This window comes from Schistocerca gregaria, chromosome 2 (assembly GCF_023897955.1).
Source record: "Schistocerca gregaria isolate iqSchGreg1 chromosome 2, iqSchGreg1.2, whole genome shotgun sequence".
Classification (NCBI taxonomy): domain Eukaryota; kingdom Metazoa; phylum Arthropoda; class Insecta; order Orthoptera; family Acrididae; genus Schistocerca; species Schistocerca gregaria.
This window is the reverse complement of record NC_064921.1, coordinates 762,826,107-762,844,725: the sequence shown is the minus strand read 5'-3', so window position 1 is coordinate 762,844,725 and position 18,619 is coordinate 762,826,107. Positions and strand designations below refer to the sequence as shown.

Here is an 18,619-nt window from a genome sequence, read left to right as displayed (position 1 = left end):
CTCGCGTGGGTGATGCCGCTATCAGAAATGCAACCATAATAGATGTCACTGTCCGAATCCTGATGGTGAAAACATTTTCATTAAGGCAATCTGGCTGCGAGGGCTACCGCTGGTAAACAGTGAACTGTGTTTCATTAACATCCAAACGTTTGCATAGTATTTTTATGAGCGTTCCGTAGACTGGTGAACACTGAGTTCTCTTGATCCCCTAAAGCTTTTCAGGAAGATTGCGCCCTGTAAAACGACCGGTTTCCGTCCGCTTCCAGTCATTCCATATACAGGATGACAATTATTGAACTATATGAAATAAAATCGTCATAACCTCTGAAAAGTTCTTCAAACTGAAGATTGGCAGCGGGGCATAATGGGAATTAATATGCGCATGCGCACACGCCTTGCTGTTGTCGGCCATTTGCACGTGAAACTGTCTCGGTACACCGTGCCTAAGCGTATAGCGCTTGTGAACGCCTACCATGCGAGCAATAATAGCCCAACTGCGGCTCTAAGGTAGTTTGCAACCGAGTTCAAGCTGAAGACAACCGTTCAAAGTGTGCTAACAATCAAGAATTTGATCAGCAAGTTTGAGAGAATGGGTAGTGTCCGTGGTGACGGTGTTGGCAATGTCGGTCGTCCAAAATGGGTGAAAAGGCCTGAAAACATCGAGAACACACGCGCCGTTTTTCAAACTAGCCCTAGGAAATGAGACAAATTAATGTTGAGGAACTGCATCTCTTCCCATACAAAATTCAAACCCATCAGTCACGAAGCCCCAGGGTCATGGAACAACGGTTGTGTTTTGCCAACAGTATTGTCCACAGAATTTATGAACAGGATTTTGATGTGAATGTGGTTGGGTCTAGAGACGAAGCCCAGTTTGATTTGGATTGGTTCGCCAATAAGCAAAATTGGCGCATTTGGGGGACTGAGAATCCTCATTTCGCCATCGAGAAATCTCTTCACCCTCAAACGGTGACTGTGTGATGTGCAATGTCCAGTCACGACATTCCTTGATGTCACGGTGACTACCGAATGGTACCTGAAGGTTTTGGAATCGCTATTCGTCTGCGCCACCTGCCAATGATGGCAGGCATATCGAACATGCCATAACCTAAATCCGAATATCTGTAGTGACGTTTACATGTTGAATAAATTGTATGTACGCATTAGGTTGTGACTAATTTCCCTTTTTTCGTATAGTTCTATAATTGTCACCCTATACACATATACGAGCCATAGGCTTCAAATGGTTCAAATGGCTCTGAGCACTATGGGACTTAACTGCTGGGGTCATCAGTCCCCTAGAACTTAGAACTACTTAAACCTAACTAACCTAAGGACATCACACACACCCATGCCCGAGGCAGGATTCGAACCTGCGACCGTAGCGGTCGCGCGGTTCCTGACTGCAGCGCATAGAACCGTTTGGCCACTCCGGACCCATAGGGCTACACAACACTACATTGTGACAACGATTGTAAAGGACAAGCACATAAAGAAATCGCTTGTTTGGCACTTCACCGACACATCTTAAGAGTTTAATGGCAAGCCGCCTGCAACGACGGCTCGTCAAGGAAAGTAACAAGAAATTTCCGACTGCTCTATGTTCAAAGCTACTAATACTTTCAGATTGGCATCGGTTTTAATCACTGCTCGAATTTTTTGTTTCTGGCCTGTGTGTTGCTTCGATATGATATCGGAAGCACTGTGTAACCTCTTGGACTGTATAGCTAAACCAGTAACCGCCTCCTTCGCGTCCCGCAAGGGCCCATGCGTGCGCTCTACCGCGCCGACATAACATCTGAACACGGAGCTCGCTCTCGGCCACCGATAACTGGAGGACTGCCATCCAAGGAGAAGTGCTGGCAAACTTGTGGCACGTCGACGCTAAGGGCGATTGCCGCAGTTGAGCGCCATTTTCAGCGGACGTCTGTTGCTTTTCTGTCAACTTAAAAGGGCAGTCAAATGAAAACGATACATGGAAAAAAGGGACAAACTGTTCTCCCCATAACTGTTAATACAATTGTCACACTGTGAGACAAGATGTCTTCCCGGAAAAGGCTTGCGGTTGCCTACAGAACCACAACTGCACGAGGGTGCGCTGAAAAGTAATGCCTCCCATAACTCATCCCAATTTTTAATGTGAAAACTCTTAAAGCTTTTTAAACAAAACAAACATTATTATCATTCTAAATCATTATTCCTAATTTCTACATGTTTATTTCCCACTAAAGTCACCTTGACGGTGAAAACATTTCTCCCAACGAGAGACCAGTTTGTTGATACAGTCAATGTAGAACGTTTGATTTTGTTGACGGAGCCACAACATCGCCTGTGCTTGCACCGCTTCATCACCATGAAAATCGAGTCCTCGAAGGAGTTCCTTAAGTTTTGGTAATAGATGTAATTCGGATGGGACCATGTTGGGACTGTATGCAGGATGATCGATGACAGTGAGAGGTCGTCGGATCGTTGCAGATGTCGCTGCGCTCGCCTGTGGTCTGCCACTGTCATGCCGAAGGGAAACGTGCTCCACGTGTGGACGAACTCTTAGAATTCGGAATTCGATCACAGCACGCATTTCTCACCCACTGACATAAACTACTGTCCATTAAAATTGCTACACCACGAAGATGACGTGCTATAGGCGCGAAATTTAACCGACAAGAAGAACATGCTGTGATACGCAATGATTAGCTCTTCAGAGCATTCACACAAGGTTGGCGCCGGCGGCGACACTTACAACGTGCTGACATGAGGAAAGTTTCCGACTGATTTCTCATACACAAACAGCAGTTGACCGGCGTTGCCTGGTGAAACGAGGTTGTTGATGCCTCGTGTAAGTAGGAGAAATGCGCACCATCACATTACCGACTTTGATAAAAATCGGATTGTAGCCTATCGCGATTGCGGTTTATCGTATCGCGACATTGCTGCTCGCGTAGGTCGAGATCCAATGACTGTTAGCAGAATATGGAATCGGTGGGTTCAGGAGGGTAATACGGAACGCCGTGCTGGATCCCAACGGCCTCGTATCACTAGCGGTCGAGATGACAGGCATCTTATCCGCGTGGCTGTAACGGATCGTGCAGCCACGTTTCTATCCCTGAATCAACAGATGGGGACGTTTGCAAGACAATAACCATCTGCACGAATAGTTCGCCGACGTTTGCAGCAGCATGGACTGCCAGCTCGGAGACCATGTCTCCGGTTACCCTTGACGCTGCATCGCAGGCAGGAGCGCCTGCGATGGTGTACATAAAGACGAACCTGGGAGCATGAATGGCAAAACGTCATTTTTTCGGATGAATCCAGGTTTTGTTTATAGCATCATGATGGTCGCATCCGTGTTTTGCGACATCGCGGTGAACGCACATTGGAAGCGTGCATTCGTCATCGCCATACTGGCGTATCAGCCGCCGTAATGGTATGGGGTGCCAATGGTTACACGTCTCGGTCACCTCTTGTTCGCATTGAGGGCACTTTGAACAGTGGACGTTAAATTTCAGATGTGTTACGACCCGTGGCTCTACCCTTCATTCGATCCTTGCGAAACTCTACATTTCAACAGGGTAATGCACGACCGCATGTTGCAGGTCCTGTACGGGCCTTTCTGGATACAGAAAATGTTCGACTGCTGCCCTTGCCAGCACATTCTGCAGATCTCTCACCAATTAAAAACGTCTTGTCAATGGCGGCCGAGCAACTGGCTCGTTACAATAGGCCAGTCACTACTCTTGATGAACCGTGGTATCGTGTTGAAGCTGCATGGGCACCTGTACCTGTACACGCCATCCAAGCTCTGTTTGACTCAATGCCCAGGCGTATCAAGGCCGTTATTACGGCCAGAGGTGGTTGTTCTGGGTACTGATTTCTCAGGATCTTTGCACCGAAATTGCGTGAAAATGTAATGACATGTCATTTCTAGTACAATGTATTAGTTCAATGAATACCCGTTTATCATCTGCATTCCTTCTTGGTGTAGCAATTTTAATGGCCTGTAGTGTAGTTACGCTGCACACCGCCATATTCGACACTACAATTTGGAGGCCTCTAGCGGCAGAGGTCAGAAAATATGCAGACATGATGTATCAATATGTAGAACGTTAATAACGTTTAAAAAACTTTAAGAGTTTTCAATAAAAAATTCTGACCACTACCAAGTGCCTAGCCGTGCACCTCTTCGTCCGAAGAAAATCAACGACCATGAGTGAATGTGCTCCTTCAGGGCGCCAAAAATATGGAAATGTCAAGGAGAGTGATCTAAACTGAATGGAGGATGTGTAAGGGCTTATCAACGGAACTTCTGCTGCGTAGTCGAATCAACCTTTTCAACATGTGGGCGGGCATTATCCTACAACAGAATGGTGCTGTTCGTCAACATTTCTAGGCATTTGGTGTCAACTAAGGAAATGACCGTCTTATCTCACAGTAAGATAAATGTATTAACAATTTTGGCGATTACTTTCGAAATAATAAACAATTTGCTTACTTTTTTCCACCTGTCTCCTTTGTCTTGACTGCCCTTTTATATATGCCCGAGTATCACGTCGTTTGGATTTGGTAGAAGACTGTCCTGGAACTTGGTCTCCTATTTTTAGCTGAAGAATTCACGGGCGAAGTGGGATTACTGAGCCGCAGTCATCGACATTTGTTGGGCTTATTTGGTGAGCAGCTTAGTGTATAGACATGAACAGTCATCCAGAACTACTCGCTGTGCCACAGCGTTCTTTATATTACGTGTTTTAGGCTTCGGTTAATGCCAGTTTTATTTGAAGGGTTTACCGGTTCCAACTTGCCTTGCTTACACTTCTAAAGGTTTTTGTCTGTCCATGCCACAGTTATATCTATCTATCAGGTTTGAGCCTGATGTGTAAATTACGAATTTTATTTGTGCTAGCCTTATGTGATTTGCTTTTGAACTCAGGATTAAGTAAGGTCAATACTTGCTGTTTTAGTTGAATCATTGTGGCCGTTGTGTTTAAATTTTATATATACATTGTGTTAGGCAACTAGCCTGAGTCGAATGCTTTCTATTTAAAGAGTTCAAATAATATTTCTCTGCTGTAGATAAAGTTTATATACCACTTTTTTGTTTTTTTTTTTTTGTTTTACAGTAGCCCATTGGTTGCTTTGATCGCTCGGCTGACAGGTATCAATTGATGTCTTCAATAAATGTTCAGTAAGGATAGATGTTTTTTCTGTCTGTTTTAGTAAGACCTGAATTCTTATTGTTCTTACCTAACATCGCCACTGTAAACCTTCACTGAAAATTACTTTAATTTCAAATATTAACTGTTTTTTGGAATTCTTCTTGCATCTACTTGTGTTTGTTAGATTTCGTGTGTTAAATAAAAAATTCATAACAACATTTTGGGGAACGTTTTAAAAATACACTCCTGGAAATGGAAAAAAGAACACATTGACACCGGTGTGTCACACCCACCACACTTGCTCCAGACATTGCGAGAGGGCTGTACAAGCAATGATCACACGTACGGCACAGCGGACACACCAGGAACCGCGGTGTTGGCCGTCGAATGGCGCTAGCTGCGCAGCATTTGTGCACCGCCGCCGTCAGTGTCAGCCAGTTTGCCGTGGCATACGGAGCTCCATCGCAGTCTTTAACACTGGTAGCATGCCACGACAGCGTGGACGTGAACCGTATGTACAGTTGACGGACTTTGAGCGAGGGCGTATAGTGGGCATGCGGGAGGCCGGGTGGATGTACCGCCAAATTGCTCAACACGTGGGGCGTGAGGTCTCCACAGTACATCGATGTTGTCGCCAGTGGTCGGCGGAAGGTGCACGTGCCCGTCGACCTGGGACCGGACCGCAGCGACGCACGGATGCACGCCAAGACCGTAGGATCCTACGCAGTGCCGTAGGGGACCGCACCGCCACTTCCCAGCAAATTAGGGACACTGTTGCTCCTGGGGTATCGGCGAGGACCATTCGCAACCGTCTCCATGAAGCTGGGCTACGGTCCCGCACACCGTTAGGCCGTCTTCCGCTCACGCCCCAACATCGTGCAGCCCACCTCCAGTGGTGTCGCGACAGGCATGAATGGAGGGACGAATGGAGACGTGTCGTCTTCAGCGATGAGTGTCGCTTCTGCCTTGGTGCCAATGATGGTCGTACGCGTGTTTGGCGCCGTGCAGGTGAGCGCCACAATCAGGACTGCATACGACCGAGGCACACAGGGTCAACACCCGGCATCATGGTGTGGGGAGCGATCTCCTACACTGGCCGTACACCTCTGGTGATCGTCGAGGGGACAGTGAATAGTGCACGGTACATCCAAACCGTCATCGAACCCATCGTTCTACCATTCCTAGACCGGCAAGGGAACTTGCTGTTCCAACAGGACAATGCACGTCTGCATGTATCCCGTGCCACCCAACGTGCTCTAGAAGGTGTAAGTCAACTACCCTGGCCAGCAAGATCTCCGGATCTGTCCCCCATTGAGCATGTTTGGGACTGGATGAAGCGACGTCTCACGCGGTCTGCACGTCCAGCACGAACGCTGGTCCAACTGAGGCGCCAGGTGGAAATGGCATGGCAAGCCGTTCCACAGGATTACATCCAGCATCTCTACGATTGTCTCCATGGGAGAATAGCAGTCTGCATTGCTGCGAAAGGTGGATATACACTGTACTAGTGCCGACATTGTGTATGCTCTGTTGCCTGTGTCTATGTGCCTGTGGTTCTGTCAGTGTGATCATGTGATGTATCTGACCCCAGGAATGTGTCAATAAAGTTTCCCCTTCCTGGGACAATGAATTCACGGTGTTCTTATTTCAATTTCCAGGAGTGTATATTTATCTTTTCTGGATGAAGAGTTACGTTTCTTGTGGCCTGGCACCTTGCCACACCCATCTCGCTTGCTAATCGTGGAAGTGATATGTGCATTCGGTGAAAGCCGTTGAAAGAGAAACTGAAAGCATTTGAAATGGGGCGCTACAGAAGAGAGTTTAAAACTTGACATGAAGTTATAGTACGAACTGAATGGGCACTAAAGAGAGTGGGTAACAGAAAAAGTCTATAAAATTCTAACAAAAGAACTGTGACATCTTCTAGAGCATCCAGTTTCGCAGAATTAGCTAACTTGGGAATGGAAGGAGAAATAGGGGAGAAGAACACCAGGAGGAAACAAATATTAGAAGTTGCGGAACAGATTACCAAGCATGTTGGGTGTGTTAGGTTTGCATAGATGCAAAGAACTGACACGTGAGATGGAGGGCGACATTGACCAGTCGGATGACTTCATATGTATGAGATTCTGCAAATTTTTGCCCACACCGGATGCGAGGTAACACTGATTTTTTGGGGATCTCAATATGCAGCGCGTGACGGGATCTATAATTCATGGTTCAAAGCATTTATTCACCAAAAGTAAAATATTAGCTGTTTAGACAGCGGAACTAAAATACTTACCTTTCTAATTCGTCCCCTAGTGTGCCTGTTATGTCTTCCTCCAAAGTGTCGTACAGATCGTCCTCTGTTATACCCTTCCTGAAGCTCTTCCATATCAGCGGACGAAGCCAGCTGCAAGAAAAAGAAATAAAAAAATCTTCTTTAGTAACAGAATTTCATTGTGTCATTGAATGTAATTAACGCTTAGAATTATAGTTTGTGCCTGAACATAAGGTGTTGGCAGCAGGGACTTTTTTTTGTACTAAATATCTTTCAGTTTTTTTCATGGATGAAGCAGAGATATTATGACACATTACATGCCACTGCACAAGCTGCTATCGATCAAATTTTACTTCCACGGCCCATAAAATTAGTGAATTCAACGCGGAATACCAGTATTTTTTATATTCTAAGTAGAATTTACCAAGATAAAAGAAGCCTTTCATCGTGTGTTTGCGAGCTCGGATTTGCCTCCATTTCTGCGGCATTCATCTTCTTGGTCAACCAAAACAAATACTATCTGCGCTGCATTCTTCGTATACTATCAGTTTTACGGCTAGATCAACCAGATATTAACTCCAACCAACTGAGATTCATTCCAGCATATGTTTCACAAGCATTATTTTTCGTACAGTCTGAAATTTCCCCGTATCTCAACAATGAATCGAAGTTGTTTGTTTCGTTTTCTCGTGACTGATCGTATGTATTCAACACGCGTTAAGGTATTACGGCAAAACAGTCCGTTTCTTGCTTTTTCTTAAAATGCTTTGATCTTCAGCTGTTTCTCTGTTCCGTGAAAAGAGACAGGTCACGACGTGTCCGGTATGTTGTCTGCGTTCCGTCATTTACCGCCTTGTGTTACATTTGTGTCATTGTCGAATTTCACATAACTATGATGCAGACTAATATTATTAAACTGCATGAAAATAGTAAACTAAAAAATGATAGGGTTGAACTTCAGGCTAACAGAAAATGTATTATCGTTCGTTTCGACTAGATGACTGCATGGTTTCACTGGTGGCAGTAAATAAGAATACCGGTACCCCAGTTTCGCTCTCTCGCATCCTTTCATTTTCCTAGTCATTAACTAACAACGCAAAAGCAACACTACACAAGACTGAACAGGCATTCGCCGCAATCATCCACACGTTACAGGAGCACAGATCATAGGACTATATCACTAGGATCCTACGAGCATGAGTTCCTTTACCGGTACCATTACAGAAGTATAACTGTATGCTGCCGTGGGGACTGCTATTAGCCTACTCCCATATTTACGGCCTCCACGTGAGCAACATATAATGCGCTGGATAATATTCTAATCTGCACCCCAAAAAGGGGATATCTTTGTAAGGCTTCGTGAAATATTGAGAGTCCTTATTCAAGTGTCTGCCATTTCAGGCACTGCAACTTTGTTACATTTTCTCAGAAGACAAACGAGCTTGTTACCAGTTGTTCTCCACTTCTCTGCATACGCTTAGTAGCCTAATCTGATATTGTTCACATAGCTTCTACACTCGAATAATATTCCATTATAGGCCGTACGAGCCTTATATAAGAAACATGTCTTTCGTATACTAATTTCTGTTATCTATAGTGGCCTCCCATGAAGCATGGACCTTGCCGTGGTGAGGTGGGTTGCGTGTCTCAGCAATACAGATAGCTATAACGTTGGTGCAACCTCAATGGAGGCGTATCTGTTCAGATGCCAGACAAGTGTGTGGTTCCTGAAGAGGGATAGAAGCCTTTTCAGTAGTTGTAGGGGCAGCAGTCTGGGTGATTGACTGATCTGGCCTTGTAACATCAGTCAAAACGGCCTTGCTGTGCTGGCACTGCAAACGGCTGAAAGCAAGGGGAAACTACAGTCGTCATTTTTCCCAAGCTCATGGAGCTCTACTGTATGGGTAAATGGTGATGGCTTGCTCTTGGCTAAAATACGAGGGTTACCCAGAAAGTAATTTCCGATCGGTCGCGAAAGGGAAACCGCCAGGAAAATCCGGTAAGCTTTGCACATATGTGTTGGGCAGTGTCTCTAGTATGCCCGTCGATAGCGTCACGTCGCTCTTTTCAGTCTTGACTGAACAGTGAGCACGTAAAGATGCGTAGGGAATAGCGTCTCCCGCTAAGCATGAGGGCCTGGTTAGAGATTTCGCCACATAACTGTCGAGCAGTTCCTTCTTCATGCCAATTCTCGGCCGCACACTGCAGGGGCAATGAAGACGCTCCTGCAGTGTTTCCGATGAGAAGTGTTTGATCACCCATAATACAGTCCGTAATTGGCTCCCCCTGAATATTATATCTGCTCACAAGAACCGCTGGCTATGAAGACAAAATTTGTCCACAGACAACGAGCTGCAGACCAGTTAATTCAACACTACGACAAAACTCGAAGTTGGAGCTGCGACTATGTAGAGAAGTAGGCGGGAGGTGTACCTAACTGTTTCAAATAAAATGTTTTTGGTTTTCACTGAGGTTCCCATTTCACGACCGTTCGGAACTTACTTTCTGGACAGCCCTCGTATTCCGGAGGTAAAATAGCCACCCTCCCTCCCCACCCATTCGGATCAGGAGGCTGACATCATAAGGAAAAACAAACCGTGTAATCTATGGGTCGGAGCGTGGATCCGTTAATCTGGCTGGTAGGTTAGAAAATGTAAAAGTGGATAAATCGATAGATTACAGTTATATGTAGTAGCGCTTAGTGAAGATCAGCGGTAGGCTGAGCAGGGCTTCTGGTCAGGCGAGTACACGATCATAAATGCAAAATAAAATAGCATTATGCAGGAGTTGGCGTAATAATGAAAAGAAAATAGTAATGCAGGTAAGCTACTATGAACAGCATACTGAAGGCATTATCGTAGTCAAGACAGACATGAAGCCAACACCCACCACAGTGGTACACGTTTATATGCCAACTAGCTTCGCAAATGATTTACAGACTGAAAAAAATTATAGTTGGATAAAAGAAATAATGCACATAGCTGAAGGAGAGGAACATTTAATTGTGATGGGGGACTGGAGTTCGAAAATAAGAAAAAGAAGATAAGGGAAAACTGTAAGTGGGTATGGTATGCAGGAAACGACTGAAAAAGGAATCCGCCTGGTAGAGTTTCGCAGTGAGCGTAATTTAATTATAATACTTGGTTTAAGACGCTTTTGACAATGTCGACTGGAATACACTCTTTGAAATTCTGAAGGCAGCAGGGATAAAATACAGGGACGAAAGGTTACATACAACTTCTTCAGGACCCAGACAGCAGTTCTACGAGTCGACGGGAGTGAATGGGAAGCAGTAGTTGAGCAGGAAATGATACAGTGACGTAGCGTATCTTAGATGCTATTCAATCTGAACATCAAGCAAGCAGTAAGGGAGACTAAAGAAAAATTTAGAGAAGGAATTTAAGCTCACAGAGAAGAAATAAAAACTTTGAAGTTTGCCGATGACATTGTAATTTTGTCAAAGACAACAAGGGACTTGGAAGAGCATTTGAATGGAATGTACAGTGTCTTGAAAGGAGGATTTAAGATGAACATCAACAATAGCAAAACAAGGGCAATCGAATGGAGTCAAATTAAATTAAGCGATACTGGGAGAATGAGATAAGGAAACAAGACACTAAAAGGAGTAAAGAGTTTTTTCTATTTGGACAGTGCAATAATTGATGATGGCTGAAGTAGGGAAGACGTAAAATGTAGATTGGTAAGAGCAAGAAAAGCGTTTCTGAAGATGAGAAATTTGCTGACATCGAATAGAGATTTAAGTGTTAGGAAATCTTTTCTGAAGTATTTGTCTGGAATGTAGCCATGTAAGAAGTGAGACATGGACGATAAACAGTTTAGACGATAATAGAACAGATGCTTTTGAAATATAGAGCTACATAAGAATTCTGAAGATTAGATGGATAGATCGTGTAACCACGTAACCAATAACAAAGTACGGAATAGAACTGGAGAGAAAACAAATTTGTGACTTAACTTTGCTAAGAGAAGGGATCAGTTGATGTGACACGTTCTGAGACATCAAGAGATCACCAATTTAGTACTGGACGGAAGTGGGGACAGGGGAGGGCGGGGGGGGGGGGGTTGAGAGTGGAGGAAATTGTACAGGGAGACCAAAAATAAATGCAGTAAGCAGGTTCAAAAGGATGTAGGTTTCAATCTTTATTCAGAGATGAAGAGCCTTGCATAGGATACAGTAGCTGCAACAAACCAGTCATCGTACTGAAGACCACAACAACGATACATTTACGAGTGAAACAACAACATAGTGTCCTACCAACGAATGGAAGATTAGCATTTGCTTTACTTACAACTGATAGCATGTGAACCAACCCTTAACACCATACATTGTTACTCACAGGTATTTATATCTCGTAATTGGATTCGGTTGTCAGTCATGTAGCCAAAATGAAGTAGATTATTATTGTTAGTGAATCAAATTGTCATTGCGTTAACAGTTCATTGCCAGTCTACTTAAAGTCTGTTAAGAAATTTACTGGATGTACCTGTAACTTACATCAATTCAAATTCAGCTTACAGCTATCAGTACCTGCTCATTCATTCTTATTTAACATAAATAATCTGTTAGAATCACACATGTCTAAGCCACACCCGAAATTACTTCTCTGGCCGTGGATGATTCTCCGTCTAGGAAAAGGTGCTGTACTGCTAGTATCAGAAAATCCTCATTCTAGTCTAAACCTACAAAAACGTACTTCCCTTAGCAGATGTATCTGAAGGAATTAAATTTCACTTGACCGATGTTTTCGTAATCCAAGTTCGGGGCAATAAACAATATAGATTTGTTCCAAGGAAGTAAAAAAGTCTGAAAAATGAATGTATACGAGATTTTTGCAACAGATGGACGAAAATGATACCAGTCAATGGAGTCCATCAGGATTAATCCCCACAGAGCTGACCTTTTAGTCCGGGACGCGCTATCAGTGCTGAAATGCTTTGTCTGATACCATGTAACACCACCGAGCGAAGTGACGCATTGACTGGGCTCCCAATCGGGAGGACGATGGTTCAAACCCGCGTCCAAGCATCCTGATTTAAGTATTCTGTGATTTCCCTGAATTGCTTCAGGCAGTTGCCGGGAAGGTCCGTTTGGAAAGGGGACGGCCGATTTAGTTCCGCTGGGACCGACGACCTCGCTGTGTGGACCCCTCCCGCAAATCTACGAACCAACCAACCAATCATGTAACACCAAAATCCCAAAAGAAGTGAAGAATTATAGTTGATATGTATGTCTTGTAATTTCCACTCTTCTCGTAATCAAATATACGTATTTAATTACCAATCAAATTACTTTCAGTACTTTATATTTTTGGATGTAATTTCGATGTGGTATGCTGAAACCACCTAAAACTTGGACAGCAAATATTGTGAAAATCAAAAGTGCTATTGATGCTCGGTTTTCACAGTATGGATTGGTACTGTATTGTATTGTATGCTAACAGGGGGCATAGAAACGACGGAGAGGCTCCGTCCCCGCCGCAGCCGCAGTAGTCCACAACCCCACGACGACTACCGCAGTCCACTTCACCCCTCCGCCGTCCCACACCGAACCACTCTTTCAGGGTTACTGTGTGGTTCGGACCCCAGTGTTTTCTTCTGTTATGTTGTGTACGTTTTACACTATCACTTTCAAATAAGTGCTTGAAGAGAGTGATAAATAATTGCCGAGACGTTTGACGTCTATTGGGATACCTTGCCGCACACACCGTACAAGAACGCACGGCATTCATCCTACTTCTCCATACACCACCAGCATGTCGGCTTTTTCGGCTTTGGTAAACCACATCGTCTACTGTTTGTACTGCTACACACTAACTGACTAGCAAGTCACATTGCACTCAGGGAACACATAGGCACAATGTACGTAAACATAACAACATCCTACCTAGCAACTATGAAGATTGGATGGCACAAACAAGCGTCAGTGTGGAATCGGTGATAAAACAATATCTCGAAAACGACTGGCATTAGACTCTTGCAACAAACACCACTGATATTCTAATTTACCCTTCTTTTGGTTCGTTAATGTCAATAAGCATTGTTCCACTTAGAAAAGTGTACGTTTGCACAAAAAACACACATCCTAATTATTATTACAGTCTGTTTATTGGCTAACAATACGAGCACCTGACTAACAATCTGTTCTGTGAAAACGGTACGTCAATAGCACTTTCCAATTCCGCAATATATGCGATGCAAATTTTAGATGATTAACCCTGTGTACTGGTTGTCAGACAAAAAGTCTGAAGCACCCCGCAGGGAATGAGGAAATAAACGAGTAAGTGATTACAAGTTCGAATGAAATTCACAAAGAACTTGGCAGCATGAGTTCACTTATCACTATGACGTTGCACCCCTTTGGCCCTGATGCATGGACTGCTTCGGTTGGGAAGATGTCATAAAGCCGTTGTATCCACTCCTGAGGCAAGCTGACCCGCATATGTTGTATCTGGTCCTTGATTCCCTGGATTCTGGCACTGGGACCAGTTCGATGTCCGAGCTGGTCTCATACACGTTCTGCTGGGAACATTTCTGGGGATCTGTACCTCAGCATCACGCAGACAGTTCACGCAGATACGTACCGTGTCTAGACGAGTACTGTCCAGTTGCAGACGGCTCTACGATACTGTCGCATGGGTGGCATGAGGATGCAAGATGTCCGTGATATATCGTTGTGAGTAATGGGCATCCTCTGTGCCTTAGTTTACAGTTTTGACATCACGTGGCCTAGGTCAATGACCTTGACCTACATTCTGGCTTATTTTGATTATATTCGTAACCTAACTATATAGTTAAATAGTTGAACACTAATATTTACTTATGAGTTGTAATTAATGTTTACTGACAATGTTGTCGAACATGAGTTTTACTGTAAATGCCATTCCACAAAAGCTTCAAAACTGCGAAATAAAATCAACTGCTGATTTTATGCTCCTCTTGCTTGTCTTTGTCAACAGATGGATACACTGGTAAAATATTCAAAATTCGATATGCTTACCATATTGTAAGATACATTACAGCCTGAAATTAATTATGTATCGCATCTACGATGGTGGTCAAATGTCACAACATTATTTACAAGTCTGCAAAAATGCACCAGCAATGCAAGAAAGTCCATTGTTTGTGGCAAAGTGGTGTCAAAAACATGGCTGCAAACTCTGGAAGTACCCTAATGCTGTTTTCATAACTCATGTGGCATTTTAAGCATGCAGGTAAACTTTTTATGGGATACGAGAACGAGTGCCAAATATGCTCTCCACAAATGGTTAAAAACGAATGTTTGCTTATGCAATAGAAATAACGAATTAGTGACATGCAGTCGTTGATGATGACTTTTACTTTAAATACTATTTCGCCAAAAATCAAAATCCAAATGAAATGAACTGCTAGTTTAAGCTTCTGTTGCTTATCTCCATCAGGTTGCGGCGTTCACAGTTTGACCCGATTTAAAGCACAATAGAGCCCCACATTAAATGCTTTCCACATTTATGATGCAAAAATACCTCTGCAGCAACGTCTATGTCAAGGTCCACAACTTTATTTTCCACAGACAGACATATCCGTCAAATTAATGTCTAAAACATGATTGTGAAATCTAAAGTCAGCATTCCGATGCTGTTTCCATTCTAAACACTTACAGATAACAAGATAAACAAACAGCTGACACTGAATGTTGGGTCTAAAAGATAAGGGTCGTAAAACTAGCCTGACCAGATATACGCCTATTCGTAAATACAGAAAATACATGTTAAGCTGCAATACTACGCTATTCAGGCAAGCACATAAACAAACAGGCAGTCTGATTTACTGGAAAAATGTAACTAATTAGATCTAGGATTGGTTAAAGTCACAACAGTCCCTCAGATTAAATATTTCCACATCTCAATTGTTCTCAAACATTATTTTAGGCGGGACAAAGAGAACTTTATACAGCACATACATATAATCGCTTATTTTGATTGGCAATTAAAGCTTTTATTACAAATGAATCACGTCTACTGGAGGTTATGTACAATAACAATTTACGACAAAGGTCGCAGTATTTAACAATCGGAACTATGGTGTCAAGGCTTTCTAAACTTTTATAGACTGTTTTCCTATAATCGATCACTAAATAACACCAACATATAATAAAAATACGAGATACGAAAACACACACACACATCATAACCAAAAAACAAACAATCACAGCAAAAACCATATTAGGAAGGAAGAAGATATTTTGACGATTTTATTATGCTGTAGCACTAAAACTGCATATTTTTGCGTAATCCGCTACGAGATTTTACTTGTGTTTAGATACATACCACAAAGACGATGACAGAGTTGAAACATCTCTAAAGAATATGCACAACAACACAGAGTCGATATCTCGAAAAGAAAACACTTTGATAAAATTATTTATCATTTATAGAGCATAAAAGCAAACAATAGTTTTTACATAACTTGCTCATATACTACACTGCGTAATCAAACATTGGTTTTTAACTATTTAGGGAGAGTATTTCTTACAGTCGTTCTCATACTCCATAAGAAGTCCACCGATCAGCTTAGCAGGCCACACGTGTTAAGGTGTGAAAACAGCATTAGAGTACTTACTTACGAGTTCTCAACCTTCTTTGACACCAGTTTGATCTAGACATTGCCCTTTCTTGCATTGATGATGCATTTTTGCAGACTTAGAAAGAATATTGTGATATTTAACAAGCATTGTAGTTGCAGTAAATAATTAATTTGAGACTCTGATGTATCTTACACAATGGAAAACCAATTTGAACTTCGAACCTTTTTCGAGTACAGCCATCTCTTGACGAAAACAGACAACAGAAGAATAAAAGAAGCAGTTGGTTTATTTCGCATTTTTGTAGTTTTCAGAATAGTATTTAAAGTAAGACTCATGTTTTTCAATTATGTATTACTCTTTTAGTAATTACGAGGGTATGTTGAAAAGTAATGCTTTCTAATTTTTAAACCGAACAAGCATTCATCGTGTTCCATTCCATGGGAATAATTGTAACCCACGACCGTGATGTAATCCAGGACAGAAAGGTCAGTATCCGTCGTAATGTCATCTCTCCTTTTTTGTTGCATTGCGCATCCAGATTTCAGCTGACAGTGCAGCTCTCATTTAGTGCCTCATAAGTAGTCATATAGACTGTACGCAATTATAAGGACACACGTTCCAATTTAACTCAGGAGTATACAAGCATTAACCCAATAATGCTTGTACGTGCCTGCGTTAGATTGGAATGAGTGTCATTATAATTACGTTCAGTCTACATGACTACATAATGCGCTGATAGCCGCACTGTCAGTTGAGATCTAGATCTGCAGTGGAACTAAAAAAAAAGATGACTTTACGAGCGATGCTGTACTATCCGGCCTGGAAAATAAACGTTATTAACATTCTACATCTCTGTTCTTTAAGTCTGTATATTTGCAAAATCCTCCCACTAGAGGCTCTGTACGATCGTGTGTAACATAACGGTTATGAGAAAGAGCATACTGTAATTGAGTCTTGGATACGAAGAGTTCGTCCATACACGGAGTACCATCCCTTTTAGTATGACAATGCCGAACCACACACGAGCGCCGCGACATCTGCAACATTGCGATGCCTTGAGTTCACGGTCATCAATCATCCTCCGTACAGTCCCAAGTTGGCTCCATTCGATATTCATCTGTTCCCAAAACTTAAGAAACACCTTCGAGGAGTTAGCTTTGGTAGTGATGAAGCGGTGCAGGCAGAGATGAGGTTGTGGCTCCGCCAACTAAGTCAGACATTCTACAGTGACAGTATCAACACTCTGGTCTTCGTTGGGAGAAATGAGTTCATCGGCAGGGAGACTATGTTGAGAAATTAATATATAGACATAAAGAATGAAGACATAGACTGTTAATAAAGTTTGTTTTATTTAAAAAGCTTCAAGAGTTTTCTCACAAAAAGTACACAGCTAGTACTTTTCAGCACACCCTCGTACATAGGATACACGATAGTTAGTTTCTAACTATTTACAGAGAGTATATTATATACTCGTTCTAATCTTCCATAGCGAATGATATATAGCTTACTATGAGATTTCCCGAAGTGACAGGTGAGCCAGCCCATAAATCAGTTTTTCAAGTTAGTAATGAAAATATAGTTTACAATATTTTCGTCGTTCTACGCAATTATAATATTTTTTTTAATGTGTGGCATATGTTCTAATAAATAATTCAGGTCATTATAATACTTTTGAGCACAGCCCAGATGGAACTAGATTGCAAATGGCTCCTACATTTCTTCGTGGCTAAAACATTAGGCTCTGATTGAGAGGAGAGGGAAGTGGCACATCATGCAGCCTGTATATATGTGTATGTGTGTGTTTGTATTGAAATATTATCACTCACCATTATATTTAATTTCGTTTTACGCTTCCCACCAATTTTTCAGCTTTCCCAGACACGTCTCTTGATGACGTATAAATGAAGGAGATTCAGAGGGAAGACTTGGATCTACTCTGAAGTATTTGGCACAAGATAAGAAATTCTAGAAAGTGTCCCTGTGTGTACGTGTGTGAGTGCGTGTGTGTATGTATGTGTATGTGTGTGTGTGTGTGTGTGTGTGTGTGTGTGTGTGTGTGTGTGTGTGTGTGTGTGTGTGTGTGTTAAATTTCTCTCCAATCTTCATAACTAGCTGGAAGTATTCAGAATGAGATGAAAAATTCTGAGAATTCTCTGTGACGTATTCATTAAAAGGTCAATGATCTAGGTCACAGTTGAAAACAAAGTGTGCCTGAATCTAGGTTATGGTCATTAACCTATATCACATGATGTCCAAAATGTAAACGAAGTGACCTGGAAGCCCTTTTATTTACTCGTATGGCTCACATGCAGTTTAAAATGACAGTTATACAACATAAGTGATACTATATATAACAGGAATGTGAAAATAAAAAACTAGATATAAAACTAAATGTCAATATCTAGATTCGTAACCCTTATAAAAGAGATATCATCAGTTTTCAGGAGATCGCTCCAACTCCCCTGGTAGCAACGCAAGGAGCATTCATCTCTAATGTGCTTGATTGTCTGGTTCGGAGCCCCACAGTCATAAACCAGAGACTCTGTAGCAAGCCATTTGTAAAGAGAGTCTGCACATCATCCATGCCCAGTGCGATCTCTGTTCAATTTGACCCACAGTTTC

The 18,619-nt window shown here is 42.5% G+C and overlaps 1 protein-coding gene across 1 annotated transcript in view; it reads right to left on the bottom strand.

Moving 5' to 3' along the window:
* LOC126334985 (ATP-binding cassette sub-family C member 4-like) overlaps positions 1-18,619 on the bottom strand; it is a 378,851-nt gene that overhangs the window by 321,830 nt on the left and 38,402 nt on the right. The window contains exon 2 of the mRNA XM_049997794.1: positions 7,435-7,545. Within this exon, the coding sequence (XP_049853751.1) occupies positions 7,435-7,545 (111 nt within the window). The remainder of the gene's footprint in view (positions 1-7,434; positions 7,546-18,619) is intronic.